The 16,409-nt window shown below is 34.5% G+C and overlaps 1 protein-coding gene across 2 annotated transcripts; it reads right to left on the bottom strand.

Moving 5' to 3' along the window:
* Positions 1-2,411: 2,411 nt before the first annotated feature.
* LOC118924784 (killer cell lectin-like receptor subfamily F member 1) lies at positions 2,412-13,180 on the bottom strand. Of its 2 annotated transcripts, XM_036909886.2 has the most exons (6): positions 12,997-13,180; positions 9,141-9,239; positions 8,280-8,435; positions 5,496-5,635; positions 4,936-5,048; positions 2,412-2,978 (listed from the first exon to the last, which is right to left on the bottom strand). In XM_036909886.2, the coding sequence occupies exons 1-6, from the start codon at positions 13,079-13,081 to the stop codon at positions 2,870-2,872; spliced, it is 702 nt and encodes a 233-aa protein (XP_036765781.2). In that variant the 5' UTR covers positions 13,082-13,180; the 3' UTR covers positions 2,412-2,869. The 2 variants fall into 2 exon arrangements, with proteins under 2 accessions (XP_036765781.2, XP_036765784.2); XM_036909889.2 differs by lacking the exon at positions 9,141-9,239.
* Between the last annotated feature and the right edge of the window lie 3,229 nt (positions 13,181-16,409).

Raw genomic sequence — 16,409 nt, 5'->3', positions numbered from 1 at the left:
TTCTACTCACTTCAGATAATAAGTCATTTGTCACATAAAGAAGTACAAGCTAAATTCAGTGACATCAAATCCCCCTACCTTATATTCTTAAATGTATCACACAATTTTTTTTTCACAGCACATATCAAATTTTATTCAATCAATATTTATTGAGCACTTATTAAGTGTCAGGCACAGCTTTAAATTAAAAAAACACAACAGGAATCCAAACAGGAAAAAAACCATTGCCCACATGGAGCTTAATTCTAGATGGGGACACAGAAAATAAAAGCTAACATTTTAAGAGATACAAAGAGAAACAACTTGTTGGACAAATAGAGTTTTGTATGTTTATTTTCATCTAGGTTAATCATTTTATTAATGCTTATGAATCAAGCCAGAATGTAAAGTCTAGTTCAAACATTAGCAAAAATGGTTGCTGGCATTCTGCTGAAGTTATTACCATTTTTTTAAAAACTACAAACCAGCAAAGAATTGTGGAGATTAATGATACATATTGTTAGGCTGCAGGCATCAGGGGAAGGGGTGAGCCTGATGGACAAGCTCAGGCCTCACCAAAGGAGGCAAAGAGAACAACAGATTCCGGTCTGACAACATTCCAGAGCCTGATCGGATAACCCTCCCAACTAGAGCCCTTCCCCCAAGCTAAAGGATTAGTGGTAACTTTCCAGTACCTGGCTAAAGGCCAATGAGAGACCCCCACGTACCCTAGACGAGCCAATCCTCGCGCCACTGTACACCTTTGCTCTCCCTCCCCATGCCTTCTTTAAAAACTTGCTGCCTGCCCTGCTGGGTGTGACTTCCCTGGCCTGTGTTTCAGACCACTGAACATCACCCGGGGGTGGCATTCAAATAAACTACCTAGCCCTTTATTGCCTCTCTTCGCCTGCTTACTTCGGTAGAAATTTATTGGAATTTATCTTACACAGATGTCACCCTGAAGGTGGCTCTCATAACTAGGTTGGGAAAAACTTGACCATCAAAATAGGAGACTATAACCCACTGAACAAAATGTGAAAATGGGAGTCCACAATACTGAGTTAAATTGAAATTTTGATGATGAATGGGATATTTACAGAATTTAAAAGTACCTGCTGTCAAAGCAAAAAATTGCAGCAGACAACATCACACAGGAAAGGCAGACTATTCAAGGCTCTTGCAAAGGGGAGATGCACCAGGGCTCAGTCTGAACTAAAATCTGCTGAAACAGAGGGCAGTAGGGTCTTTCAAAACTGAGGAGAGGGGGACATCATATACCATCTATATTTGCTAAGTAGTTTAACCAAAGGAAAATTGAACTATTCAGATCTTTGTGATAAGAGGTGGTTTTACAACTTGGAGTAAGTACTCACTGGTCAGGCTCCTGCCCTCCCATAAAAAATGAGAAATAGAGGTGCTATTTTTTCTTGATGATTACATTTCAAAGAGATGGCTGCCAGGTCCTTGAGAAACATTATCTCTAAGCTGTAAAATCTTTAAAGGGCTTTTTAACTGATTTACATCACAAAGGGGCAGAGAAAGAATTTCCTACCATAAGTTTTCTAAAGTAAATGCTCTAACAAAGGGGAGGTCAGAGATACATGGTCAGGAAGAAAGAAGCTTGTTCAAACTGAAGGGAATATCAAGGCCATACTTGCCTTAAGGTCCCTCCCCCCAAATTATTTATTAATGTATTAATTTTATTAATTTATTATTAATTACAAAAGAAAAAGCGTAACTTTACAGTGAAGACTGGTAGACACTACATTAATCATGTAAACAAAGTGACTATCACCAATAATGGAAGAAATAAAAGTGTGTCCCACTCTGAAAGGTTGCAGTGAGATGAACAAAGCTCTACTCCATCTTCTCTGCTGTTCCTGCTAAGGAGGCCTAACCTGAGCTAACCACGAGAAATAGATACATTCAAACTGAAGACCATTTTACAGAATATCCATCTTGTAGTATTCAAAAGTGTCAAGGTCACAAATGTTAAGGAAGGCTAAGGAGCTCTTCCAGATGGAAGAAGACTAGAGAGACATAGTATTAAATGCAGAAGATGGTTATTTTACTCTAAAGAACTCGAATTTTGAAAATGGGCAACTTTTAAGGGAGCCTGAGAATTAGATGGTAGTATTGCGTCAATGTTAATTTGTTGATTTGGATGATTGTACTGAGATTAATTAGGCAAGTGTCTTGTGTAGGAATGAGACCTGAATTTTATAATGAAATGCAGCAGTTTGGCAGCTAATTCTTAAGAGGGTCAGGAAAAAGGTTAAGTTCTTTTTTCTGTACCATACTTCTTAGAAATTTGTGATAGCTTCTAAATTTAGATAAAAGTTGTATAAAATCTAAAGCAAAGAACATATTAACACGTTTTACCCAGAATTTTCAGTTTTAAGGTTTATAGCATAGAAATGAAAGTGCTACTATTTAAGAAAATATTTAGAATATTTATTGCAAACATGGTTTATAGTAACAAAACCCTGGAAACAAAGTTAATGCTCATCAGTGAAGGAATAAAAAACATATATAAATCCACACTGTAGTGCAACTCAAAACTACATAAAATTTACATAGGATATTGTTAATAAAAACATGAAATACAGAAATGCAGACATTATTTGATCACACTTTCTGTAAAATTTAAAAATGAAGGAAAGTCCTGAATATAAATGTATGGGTTCACATAAAAATTGGAAGGCTGTCTTAGGCTATTAATGTGGGCTACTCAGAGCTTAGGACCAATGTAGATGATGGAAGGAAAACAGAGATGAGATTTGGATGTTTAATTGCAGTTTTGAATTCTTACTCCTTAAGATTATTATTAGAAGCTAGTAAACAAAAGACTTTGATCACTGATTATTTCACTACCAATTTTTTTCTAATCCTAATATTGGCAAATCCATCTGAAAACGCTGCTGCAGGCTTCGGAGTAAATTTTGTTTTCCTTGGTGGAAGCACAGCTGTTTTCTTTAGCTGGTCCTTTTATGAAGAATCTGCAGAAAAAAGGAAAAATATAATAATACTCATTATTGCTGAAGACATCCATTTGTGTTTCCAGGTAACACTCTCCTCAATAAAAAGGTAATTCAAATTTCAAGGCTTTTCAAATGTGTTGATTCACTAAACATTACAATATCTCTGTGACTGGCACATGTTTCCCAGAGAGTCTGTTTACAAATGACTGAGTGAAAAATAAGTGTGTCCATATACCTGTTCTAGTGTCCCATGCGGTCATTAGATTAAAAAATTAGTTGATGTCACATAGAACAGTTCACTTAACCTTTCTTGGCTTCTCGTATCTAATTGTAAAAAAAATAATAATATTTACCTTATGATATTGTTATAGAGATTTTATAGATGTTTGTAAAGAACTCAGTATGCAAATTGACACTGGAAGCCTTTAATAAATTGTGCATTTATTGTATTGTTTATCCATGAGGCAAATGTTAAATAAAATAATAAAGTTAGCTATAAAATACTGCAGCATCAGTGATTTATTGGAAAAAGTTCAAGAAAGAATCATGGAAAAGATGCACATGATCATTAAAGCTTCCAAATTAATAAGGGGCAAGTAAGTACTGAATTTTTACAGAAGAAAATACACCGCACCCAAGATTATATCTGAATTTTGTACTGAACATATTTTGTACAAAAATCCCTAGGCATAGGATAGAGTTAAAATCAATCCTAACGGTAGTGCTGAGTGTATGTGGCGTAAGGAAAAAGACTGAAGTTATCATCTTCACAGTCGTCTATCAGGTAATGTTCACTGATATGACTCAACCCTCAGGACACACCCATAATTTTGTTCTCCAACCCAAATAATGTCTTTAGTTGACTCCCTTAGATTAATTTAGTGCAGTGAGAAAAAAATAAGTACTATTTATTGATGAAGTAATAGCAAAGGGAAATAACACAGTGGTATCGTTAAGTTGGTTACCATACTATATTATTTTCTTATCACTGTTATAGTGAATTAACACAAACTCAGTGGCTTCAAGCAACACAAATTTGTTATCTTATAGTTCTTGATATTAGAAACACAAAACTGGTCTTATAGGACCAAAATCAAGTGTCTGCAGAGGTGCCTTCAGTGAGCACGAGGGAGAAGTCCAGTCATCAGTCTTCCGGCTTCAGAGGCCCCTGCATTCCTTGGGCCAGGGTCACATCACGTGGACTCTGTGTTTGCCATCACACCTCCTTCTCTGACTTCCCTTACTTATTCCCTCTTATAAGGACTCTTGTAATGACTTGGCCCAGCCAGATAAGCCAGCATAATATTTCTATCTCAAGATTGCTAATTGAATTACACCCATGAAGTCTCTTTTGCCATGTAAGGTAATGTATTCACAGGATTTAGGGAGAGGATATGGACATCTTTGGAGATCATTATGCAACTACGAACATAGGGATAAGATGTGAATTTACTGGTTTTACTATTTGTGTTTCTAATTAAATATTTTTAAAAATTAATATAAGCACACAAAGATGTTGAGATTTTTCAAATCTCCAATAATCTCTTGCAATTGCTACGAGAATTTTGAATTATTTTGTTTTGTCTTGTACTTCTTTTTTCTTCATTAATATTATGATAATCATGCAATACAAAAAATTGTACATGGGTTTTTCTTTTTTAATTACTAAAAGTGGTTTGGGTAAGCATTGAGCACTTTGAAAACAGAAGGCTACGTTGGTTGAGTCCACCTTTCCATATACGGTGTGAGCAGCCTTTAAACATCAAATGCACAACCTTTATTGTTTCCAAATCCTTTTACTTTAAAAACCAAGTCAAAATATCCATCACTACCCCAGTGAATATTAATTTTCATCTTTTCAAATTTTAGTACCAAAAACTATTTCAGAATTGATTCTTATAGACTTGGAGGTGCCTTATGAAGATAAGTTCTACAAATAGGCAACAAATCAGATTGCATATTAAAAAAGACTCACATCTTTGAATCTAATGGAGAACCATCCACCCAAGTCCATGTCTTCTTCAGGGAAGTAAAGTTAAGTCCAATCCACACATAGTTTGATTGTTTTAGGTTTCTCTGAATAAAAGCCTAAAAAGTGAGTGAAAATTAAATAGATGAACAGAATATTTTAATAATTCAGATGCACCAAGTAAGATTTTAGAATTTTATTTTAATATTTAAAATAAATATTTATTTTTAATATTTAAAAATCAGAATTTTATTTTAAATGCAGCCAGGACTCTGAATGAAGATTCAATACTGATCAATTCGTATCTTATTTACACACATTATATAATACCTCATATATCATATACATAAACACACATATATTACTTGCAAACTGAATACAAGTTTTTAGACCAGGACCACCATAAGTCAAGCAAAACATTGGCTTTGAGCACAAAATTTAACAGGGTGCCAAAACCTCATAATCAAGATAAATGATATTTAATGGAAGGGTAGGAAAAAACAAGAGGAAAGTCCCTTTTAACTGCAAAGAGGCTAATGCCATAATCATGATACTAAACCACTTACCATTTCAAATTGGTCCTGAAGGATTAGTAGATGAGAGTTTCTTCCCAAACAATATCCATAACTGTCACTCCAACTCTTCATCTCCTCAGAGAACCAATAACACTTTCTTTTATGTTTGATCCAATCTGATGGGCAGAACCCTATAGGTAAATGATGGAAACAAAGAATATTAAGTTACATATGTTTCTTTGAACATTGACAATGAAAATACTTATGGGTTATATGAGTAAGAGTGGAGCTATAATGAAATCACTCATAAAAAGATGTTCAGACTCACAAGGTATCCAAAATAGAAATGCTAATTCATGGGAATTAAGAATCAATTTAGTGAGATGAAGCAAACCCTAGACATAAATTTTGTTTCATGCCAGGATCTAATATAATTACTAAAATAAGAACCAGTGAAGCTATATATTACATTAATACTATTTGAGAGATTAAATAAAATATTATCTATGCCATTTGCTTATATATCCATATGAAATTTTAGAATCTCCTTGTTTTATGTGTCTAAATTTCTTTAATATATTCTTTTGATATTAAATAATATTGAGATTAAGAGTATTCTTTCAGCCTCTTTATAATTGCAAGTTCATCAAGTCCTTTGACTTCTTAAATTAAAATGAAATTGAAGTCTTCTTAAACTAAAAATATCTGAGATGTCTGCCATAATACTGAGGAAAAGGGAAGTGTATGTAAAATATAAGTGTAGGTCAATATAACCATTCAAACTTGTGACCATTAAAATCTCTTTTTTTTATTGAGAGTTTTTAATATAATCTTAAGATACTAAAGACCTACTTGATACATGATTTGCAACATTTTTCTCATTGTATGTGTTGTCTTTTCTATTTTTGACACTATCCTTTGAAGAACAAATTCCTTATTTTGAAGCTGTTCATTTTATGTTTTTTTCTTTTTCCATCTGTGCTTTTGATATAACATTTGAAATAATTGGCTAATCCAAGGTTATGAAGATCTACATCTGTTTTTCCATGTAATAATTGTATAATTGAGCTGTTACACAGGTTTTTTATTCATTTTGAATTGATCTTTTTATATCATAGGAGCTACGTGTCCAAATTCATTCTTTGCCTGTGGATATCCAGCTGACCCAGGCCCATTGTTGAAAAGACTGTTCATTCCACATTGAATGTTTTGGGACCCTTGTCAAAAATCATTTGCCCATAGGTGTATGGGATTAATTTAGAACCTCGGTTTTATTTCATTGATGTGTCATGTCTATCTGAAAGCCAGTGCCACATGGTTTTGATTACTGGTGATTTGTAGTAAATTTTAACATTAGAAAATGTGAATCTTCCCAATTTATTCTCTTGCAAGATTGTTTTGCTATTCAGGATCCCTTGCAGTTCCATAAAATTTTTAGTGTCACCTTGTCCGTTTCTGCAAAAAAGGCCATTGGGATTTTAATAGGTATTTTTTTGAATCTGTAGAACACTTTGGCTATTATTGCTATCTTAAAGAAATTGTGATATATATATATATAGTGTGTGTATATATATACATATATATATATATATACACACATACACATAATGGAATATATGTCCTAAAAAAAATAAAAAGGAATAGACTGCTGATATATGATACAATGTGAACTTGAAAAACATATGAAGTAAAAAAAAAAGAAGACAAAAAAGGTCAAATATGGTATGATTTCATTATGTGGAAATACAGAATAGGCATAGATACAGAAAGCAGATGAGTGGTTGCCAAAGGCCAGAGGGAGAGAGAATAGGAAATAATTGCTTATTGGGTGTGGGATTTCTTTTTTGAGTGATGAAAATGCTTTGGAAGCAGACAGATGGTGGTTGCACATTTGAATGCCCTAACGTCACTGATTAAATTTTAAATGGTTAACTTTATGTTTGTAAATATTACCTCAATTTAAAAAGAAGAAAAAATATAGTAAATTAATGTCTTATAGTTTTATATACAATATCAGTCTGACTTTAATGAGTGTTCAATGGTATCTACATGATTTCACATTTACCTATCAAAGCTTTCTTACCTCTGAAAAGGTTCTATTACAATACCCAGCATAATGAGGAATTAGGTAGTCAGAGTATAAAATTTTATGTAATAAAATTAAAAAATTTCAGTTAGCTTGGGACTTTTACACATAGAAGAGATAATCTAGCAGAAAAGAGTGTCAATAAAGTACACCAAAATATATGACATTTTTATATGTGATAAAGGGGGACAACATAAACTTGTGGATTAGAGAAAAATCCTTTGATAAACAAGTATAAAATAAATTAATCTTTACCTTCTTCACATACCATGCTTTAAAATAAATGTTGAAAGCTCAAAGAGTTAAGTGTTGAAAAGTTAAACTAAAAAAAAAAAGTAGAATGTACTGTTTCCCAAAATTCTGTATGATAGGAAATTTTAAGCTTAACATCATGAATAGTTTGCTAGATAACTACTTATATCTATTTTTCATTTCAAAAAAGGATAAATAAGCTAGAGACAGAAAAAAATAGCTATTTACATACTGCCTTATAATCAGAATTAACTTTCAGTAGTTATATGTCTCGACTTGATTTTAAATTCATGGAGGAAAAAGCCTATTTGTTACATTCTGTCTTAACGCTCTCCTGCCACCACAAAAAAAATTTTTGAATATGAATCAAGTTTTGAACGAAAAGTAGATTTGTCATACTGTACTTATTAATTTAATCTATTGATTTTTCAATAGGATTTTTCAAACTTAGAAAGTCTTCAGATTTAAACTACTATAGGCCAGGACTTGAAAGATACCTGCATGATTTGTAGCTCTTGAAACACAGTGACCTGCATCCTTATTACTTATATTTCTTCTTGTGTCACTGCTCATTTTCAGATTTCCAATATCATCATGCTGGGTGATATTTGAATCATTTCCTTTTTGACATTTCAGCAACACTCCCTGAGAAACTTGAAAACAAGATTATTTTAAGATTGGGTAAATATCTCCTCTGTGCAAAGTCTCAAAGACAATTTCTCTGGAATAATTCTGATTATTATTATAAGAAATAACTGAAGAAGTAAGTAGAAAGTTTTTAAAAATTTTCCTGTTTATTTAAGTACAGATAATTTCAAATATTATATAATTAATTCATTTATAGAACACATATTTGTTGAGGGTCCATTCTGTGTCAGCTATTGTCCTGAGAACTGGTGATATAAAGAAAGTAAAGCAAAGTTCCCAATTTTGGGAATTTGTAATAATGTTTGGGGTATAATAGCAATCAATATTTGATAAATAAAACAAAAATAAACTAAATGCATCCTTAGATAAAACATATCAACATTTTTAAGGAAAGTAATGTAATTCTACCTATTCACAATTATCTAAGAAATCTGAATATATGGTTTCCAATTTCTAAATACACCATACCACACACACACACACTCAACTTCCCTCCTATGAGACCACATGCCACTTGAGGAGAAAACACTTACCTAATTTGACTTGCTGTTAAATACATTACTATGAAGTATAATATACTACTGCTTTATACATAATAACTCCTTATTAAATTTTTGTTAAAATAATAATAAAGAATGAATGAATATGAAGAGTCACGAGAAAAAGAGAAAACATCTTTTCATATTCTTATTTAAGATCTTTTAACTTACCCAACAAAGTCAGAGAGATCAAAGTCAGAACCAGAATAGAATTTACTGTTCCAGATATTCCCAGCAAGATTTTATACCGGTGCAACATCACAGAACAGTCTGAGAGATTAATCACATGAATTAGCTTAGAAAAGTACATTTTCAAAAAGTGACAGCAAGTGTAATGATAGGATTGTATATAATATTGGCTTCAAATTTCAAAGGATATTAGGCAATCAAAAGTATAAACCTTAAATAAATAGAAAAATACCTATTCATTTTATTTAATAATGATAATATTCTGGGTGGTCAGAAGCTATGATATATAGTACATTGGATCTTAAGAAATTGCTAATACTTGACATAACTGACCAATAGAAAAAAATTTTTTATCTATACACCTAATAATTCCCTAAGCATACCCACATGTATTGTGTACTATACATATGTATATAAAAAATAATTTCTAATTAATCTTATGCTTTAACATAATATTCACAAGTCACTTGACTTATTTCATTTACTGAGGATGTAATATAAATCCAAACTAAATATAACTTCTGGTACTCGCTATTTTAATCTTTAAAAAAATCCTAAAATCCTTCCTAACCCAAGGAATAATGATGCTTCAGCTTCTCATTAGATGGTAAACTACTTAAAAGTAGCAGTTTTAGTTTTCATATACTTGTGCTGCTAGGTTCAAGATAATAGTGCGCCCTCACTGATGGTTATGAATCAATAAACTGATATCATTAAACAGAAAGTAAATAGTCTCAAGCATTACCTCAAGTATATATGTTGTTATTTTTCTCTATCTCATTGAAGAGGACTTAGGTTGGTGGACACTGATTTATAGAATTATATAAGTAGTTTATACTGAATAAATGACATCTATATTTTGCATAATAGATTATGGCCTTATCAAAGATAACTTTTGCAAATGAATCGTAGTTATTGATGAGAAATCACTCTCATAACTGTGATCATTTTATTGTCAGTGAATAAATTGAATTATTAATACTGAAATTCATATTCCAAATACCCTTGAAACCTGTGGGAATAGAGAAATGACATTTAAAGTTGTCAAACCCAGGCAAAAAGAAGCATAATAAACCATACACAGCAGTATTTCAGAGAACTGATATGCAGTTTTTCTCTTATAATATTGACAAAAATAGTAAAATAAGATTTATCAGAATTTCATTAATGAATACCCTGTATTTCCCAGATTATTTTTGAATATTTTTAATTATTAGCAGTAGTAACTAGTAAACTCCAAGAATTCAATAATAACATGTAACAAAATGCCATTTATTATTATTATTTTTAATCAAGCAAATAGTTATCAGAAAACATTAGGAGAAAGCATGTGGAAGCCTATTCATATTCATCTCAGGCTCAATTATTCCTCTCAAGCAACGTGGGCGACCTTCACAGTATGAATTTGAGGCATATTAAAGTTCAGAATTAAGGAGAAAATAGCATTTTCATTATACTGTATTCTCTCTTGTACAAATGAGGTATAATTTAATTTATAAGGTTAAGACATAAGCCTTTACCATCAAAAAAAAAAGTTTTTAAGAAACTGAAAACAATCACTCTTATGACTGTCCATACAAAAATCTTCATTATACTATTAGTAACCAGTACATACTATGAAGAACTTTCCAAATGAAAATGGGTTCAGTATTCCAATGGCGTAAAGTGGCTATATGGATTAAAGAGAAACAAAACCCAGCTACGTGCTGCCTACAAGAAACTCACTTCAACTTTAAGAACACACTCAGGCCCAAAGAGAAGGAACGGAAAAAGATATTTGATGCAAATGGAAACTAAAGGAAAGCAGAGGTAGCTGCAGTCATATCAGATAAAAGCATAAATCTTTAAGTCAGACTGTAAGTCAAACTGTAGCAAGTGACAGAGAAGGTCATCGTATAATGCTAAAGGGGTTAGCTTATCATGAGGATATAACAATCATAAATATAGGTATCCAACACTGAAACACCTAAATACCTTAAGCAAATATTAAAAGATCTGAAGGGAGACACAGACAACCAATGCCATAATAGCAGGGGGCTTCCGTACCCCACATTCAACAATGGATACATCATCCAAACAGAAAATCAATAGGAAAACTTTGGACTTGAACTATACTAGACTGAACAGACGTAGCAGACATACACAGCATCCCATCCAATCCCAGCAAAGTACACATTCTTCTCAAATGCACATGGAACGTTCTCCAGGATAGAGCACATGTTAGGACATAAAACCAGTCTCAGCAAATTTAAGAAGATTGAAATCATACCAAGTATTTTCCCAGCAACAATGGTACGAAACCTGAAATCAAGACAGTGGGAAAAGCAGAAAATTCACAAATATGTCAAATTAAACCACATATTCCTGAACAGCTGATGGATCAAAGGGTAAATTTTTTTTTTAAATCTTAAACAAACATGGAAACACAGCATACCTAAACTTATGGGATGCAGGAAATTCCCTTATAGTAAGAAAGTTTATAGTCATGATTATCTACATTAATATAAGAAGAAAGATCTCAGATAACTTTACATGTCAAGGGACTAGAAAAAGAAAATCAAACTAAGTCCAGAGTTGGCAGAAGCAAAGAGATAATAAAAATCACAGCGAAAATATAGGATGGGAGCTGGATTTATGGGATGTAGAGCTCTCTGGAAGTACCTTGCTGTATATTAAAAATATATAAATACTTTAAATAATTGTAAAATAACTATAATTATATTGTATAAGATGTATAATATATAATTGCATAATATGTGTGCTTACACATAAGAATAAGATAAGTTAAGCCAAGATGGAAAAAAGGTATCTCTAAAAATAACAAGGAATAATTAAAGGTCCCTAACTGGGCATTAGCTAATGGCATAACCAGAGAGAGGAATTATTTCAAGTAATTTTAAAACAATTTGTGCAAGTCTAATGGAATATATATAATAACATATATTATTAGTAATACTATTTCTATAATGATTCTGAAACTTTGTATATATGGCAAAAATGTAATTTCTTATTATCATGAGCACCAAAATAGGAGAACAGGGATACAAATATTTCATCACAAAGTTAAGTAAAACCCTGTGTAAAATGACAAGGCTTAAATTGTCAATTAGATTAAAGTATAACATACACTTCTCACCCTAAGCTTTATCACATATTAGCAAAGGATCCATTAGTAAAAGATAACTATTGGCATATGCCACCTAAATTACTGAGAGTTTAATTTTGCTATTTGCTTAAACTTGCTATTTGCGGCTGCCCGAGTATCTTCTCTGCACCAAACACATTTTGGTTTCCAAGTCACATCTGCCAACTGAGTGTGAAAAAATGTTCGCACAGAGTAACCGGTGCGTTTTGTGGTCTTTCAAGTTAATATTTCTCTTTTCTAAAACAAATTTTTTCACCTAGTGAGAAACATATTTTAAAGTTTTTAACCAGGGGAATTAAAAGTTGGCATTTAAAAATGCTGTATTTTATGAATAATATGGAGGTGGATGACTGGCACAAAATACTCATTTTTTAAATTACTACTTTTAATAGAATGCATGTATTTCCTGAGAATATCTTTGAAGAATTATATGAGACAAAATATTATTTTAAAAGAAATAACTGTTAGTCCCACTTTGATAAATGTGAGACAGAGACAGATACAGACAGGCTAGAGAGAGACAAAGACAGAGAGAGGAAAGCACAAAATAAAACTATCCAAGAACAGAAAAGAGCAGAACATGGGAAGCAACCATCCACATTATTATCCATATTAATATTAGCCCATATTAAATCCACACCCAGATTAGCCCATACCAATTGGATTAATTGGGTAAAAAACTTAATTTCATACCTTTTAATTTAAGTTGGGTTGTTTGGATGGAAATCCTTTTCCTCAACTCTACGTTCAATGTCATATATCTTTCTTCATCTTGCATCTTCAGTGTGAGTGAATGTGTGTTTATATATGCATATGTTTTGTTTTTTTAAAGTATGATATGTAATAAGAAAAGAATAATAAAACTGTTGATAAGACTGTCCCCAAATTGTCTGCTCAGGGACACACAAGGGTTCATGGTTTCATCTATTGGTGAAAACCTCACAGGAAACATTTTTTATTTTTAAATTCATTTCCCATGACCTCGATAATACCTAATTTCTCAAATGTCCACCACATATTGAATTTAGTATCATATTTGTTTCTCTTAAAGCTTTTTCTTGATAAGTTTTTAAAAGTCAGGGGAGTGGAAATTGTATTCCTCTAAAAGAATTGAGCTCAATGATATACAGCTGCCTTTTGGTTTAGCATAAATACATGATCTTTCAATTACACACCCTAATATATTGATATTTGATTTTATATACTAGCTTGCAGTTACCTAAGAATTAAATTATTTCCTGATCCTAGAACAACTATATTGATTCCAAAATATGCTAATAATTTAGTAATATAGTCTGAAGAAACAAATACCAGCAATTTTGAGCATTCTAAAGACATCCTAAATACCAAAAAAAAAAAAAAAAAACAGTCCAGGACTAATTTAAGAACGATATCATTCATGATGCTGGGAAAATAGTTGAGATTTTTTTTTCTCTTAGCTTTAGTGAAAGCTAATTTACATACCATGAAATTCACCCATTGCAAGGGTATGATTGAATTTTAGCATATATGTAGAGGTGTGCAACCATCTTTAAAATTCAATTTGGGAACTTTCCTATCATTCTCAAAAGTTCCACTGAACCCACACTAAGAAGAGTAATACAATTCTGGACATTCTAATATCATAAGTTGAGGTGAAGTAGTTTAAAAAGTTGGCAAATAAATCCCAAATCTCTGGCAACTGTAGCAAATCTAGAATGGAAACTCAAAGCCTTCAGCCATGAGACGTCCTGAGTGAGGCAGAAGACTGAGGACAGACTGCAGACCAGAGCACGCGCCCCTAAAGGAAGCACAGCCGATCCTGGCCTCCCAGGAAGGGGCCCAGGACCATTGGCCCTGACTCCTAGCTCATCCCTCTGCGTTCCTGCTGAGCACCAGCTGGCCAAAGGCAAGTGGAAGCCACTGGGCAAAACTGTCATCACAGTCTCCAAGGGCAAAAAGTGAGATGAAGGTGGGCATCAAAGCTGGAGGGGCAAACTAAGGCTATCTTGTATAGTCATCCTCTTATATTTGGTAGTGACTTAGTGCTTATATTTGATATTATCATAGCTACAGTAGCATTATTTGGGTTACTGCTTTCTGTACATTTTTCCCACCACGTGTCTTCAACTTTCTGGTGCGTTTATCAATAGCTGGATGGACAAACTGGTCTAACCTGTGGATGTCAGTCAGCCTCTTTCCCAAGCTGTTCTGGAACTTATTAAATGGGCATCTATAAAATTGCCTAAGATGAGAAGGATGGAAGCTGTGTAGATGCTCAATAGGGTCCTCCCTCATCAAGGCAGATTTTGCAAAACCTCTGCTGAATGCCTAACCAGCAGAGACCAAAACAGCACAGTTTCTGAGGGAAACCAGCCACCCACCTGCAAGAAGATCTATTACTTAATCCCCTTCCATTTTGGATAGGATAGTGCTTCATCTGCATAGGAATAATCTTATTTTAGGAACGAATTTGACTTCTCCACCTGCTTCTACTAGCATCACCATTCACAGAGTTACAGAATATTTTATCTGTTGTCATGGTTCCTCACACAACCCTGTATTTGACATTTTACAGAGAAGAAAGTTTGGCAATCAGCTCATACCTATAGAATTGACTTTACTTATTGTGGGTAAAATTGCAATATTTCCAGAATCTCTCCCCTGGCCTTAGTGCATCTCCATATCAATAGGTATTTCCAAGGGGTGGAGAGAAGTAGTCCATCTCCATATCAATAGGTGATTACAAGGGGGGATGAGGACATATCTGGACCAGTGAGGTTGGGTGGGGTCCCTTTTTGCAGCTGGGTCGTGAGAGACATGGGTGAGCAGAGTGGATGACTGCTTGTAGGCGATAAACAGGTTTCCCTCACTTTATTTCTCCCTTTGACAGATTTAAGCTTCAAAGGTTTATTTGCCCCAGGCTGGGAAAACATTTTCCCCCAGGAGTTACATCTGGCAGTAGTTGACAGGACCACTGAACCTGAAATCTGTTTTCATGGGTGCAACCCTTGGGTGTGCCACCCATAGAGATGGGAGGGAGATACCCAGAAACCCCCCTGTGGATGGTGGGGAGGACCCAGTGGCTACAGCAGTGGAGAGTGTGGCTTCACCCAGGAGCTCCCTATCCATGAGACTTCCAAATGGGGAGCCCCTAGTGGGGAACTGGTCTAGGGTAAAACATCTCCTAGAGGGGTGGGGTCTTCCCCAGAACTGGGGAAGGGTGGAGACACCAGAAGCTGTGGAATTAGCCCTCCATCAGACACAAGACTGCTTAGAGGCCCTGAGTGGCTGTGTAGCAGCTGGGATTACGGGGTGTTTGTTTCTCAAGATAGTGGAAGGGGTTATGGAGCCCAGAAAGAGACTTCAGAGCAGAGAGACACACTTCAGCATCGCTTGGAGGAGCTGGGTGATGACCTATGGCATGCCCTTAAGAAAGAGAGACAGTTATTGAGAAGACAGGTCATGTTTCTGGAAGATACATTAGCAGCAGCAAGGGAGGGGGCAGCAGGAGAATTCCGGTTACAGTAGGCCATGGGGTCGGGGGAGGAAAGGGCAGTGCCATCAGCCCCAGAGATGGTAGAAGAGATGTCAGGGGAGGATGAGGGTGTGGGACTGAGGGCCAAATTGTTGCTGAGGCCACCACCTGAGGCACCAGCGTTTCCAGCATTAAAGGCCAGTCTGGTTGTAATTAAGAAAATAAAAATGCAACAACCATGGGCTGCTCAAGGGAAGGAGCAGAACCCTCCCTGGGTTGTGGAGCACTCCATGCTCTGCCCCTATGCCCAGGATGAGCTGGTGGACAAGAGCATCTGGTTTTGGCAGAAGCCATAAGAACCTCTGCCTTTATGGCTTTTGCATCTTTGGGATATGGGGGTGGAAAACATTGTTATGTCAGGTTCTGAAATGGGTAGAATGGCTACCCTGATGACTCACCCTTCTCTCCAGTAGTGGTTGCAAAGTGCCCATCACACCTCAGGGAATCGGGTGCTTCTGGATTGACTGACAGCAGCCATCTGGGCAGTTTGGCCTAATCAGGGTGATTTACCAGATTTACTCCACTAGCTGGAAAAACGTATGCAGAACTCCTGCAGGTGTTATGGGAATTGGGCATGAAAAATATCATT

This window comes from Manis pentadactyla, chromosome 14 (assembly GCF_030020395.1).
Source record: "Manis pentadactyla isolate mManPen7 chromosome 14, mManPen7.hap1, whole genome shotgun sequence".
Taxonomy (NCBI): domain Eukaryota; kingdom Metazoa; phylum Chordata; class Mammalia; order Pholidota; family Manidae; genus Manis; species Manis pentadactyla.
Note: the sequence above shows the minus strand (reverse complement) of the source record. Positions and strands in the feature narration are given on the sequence as shown.

What these genes read in the sequence shown, in the direction of transcription:
- LOC118924784 (XM_036909886.2), bottom strand. Translation starts at nt 13,081, where the DNA reads ATGCAAGATGAAGAAAGATATATGACATTGAACGTAGAGTTGAGGAAA. An exon ending in AACCCAACTTAAATTAAAAG is followed by an intron (nt 9,240 to 12,996) that starts GTATGAAATTAA and finishes TTAATCTCTCAG; the next exon opens with ACTGTTCTGTGATGTTGCAC. An exon ending in TCTCCATTAGATTCAAAGAT is followed by an intron (nt 2,979 to 4,935) that starts GTGAGTCTTTTT and finishes TTTTTTCTGCAG; the next exon opens with ATTCTTCATAAAAGGACCAG.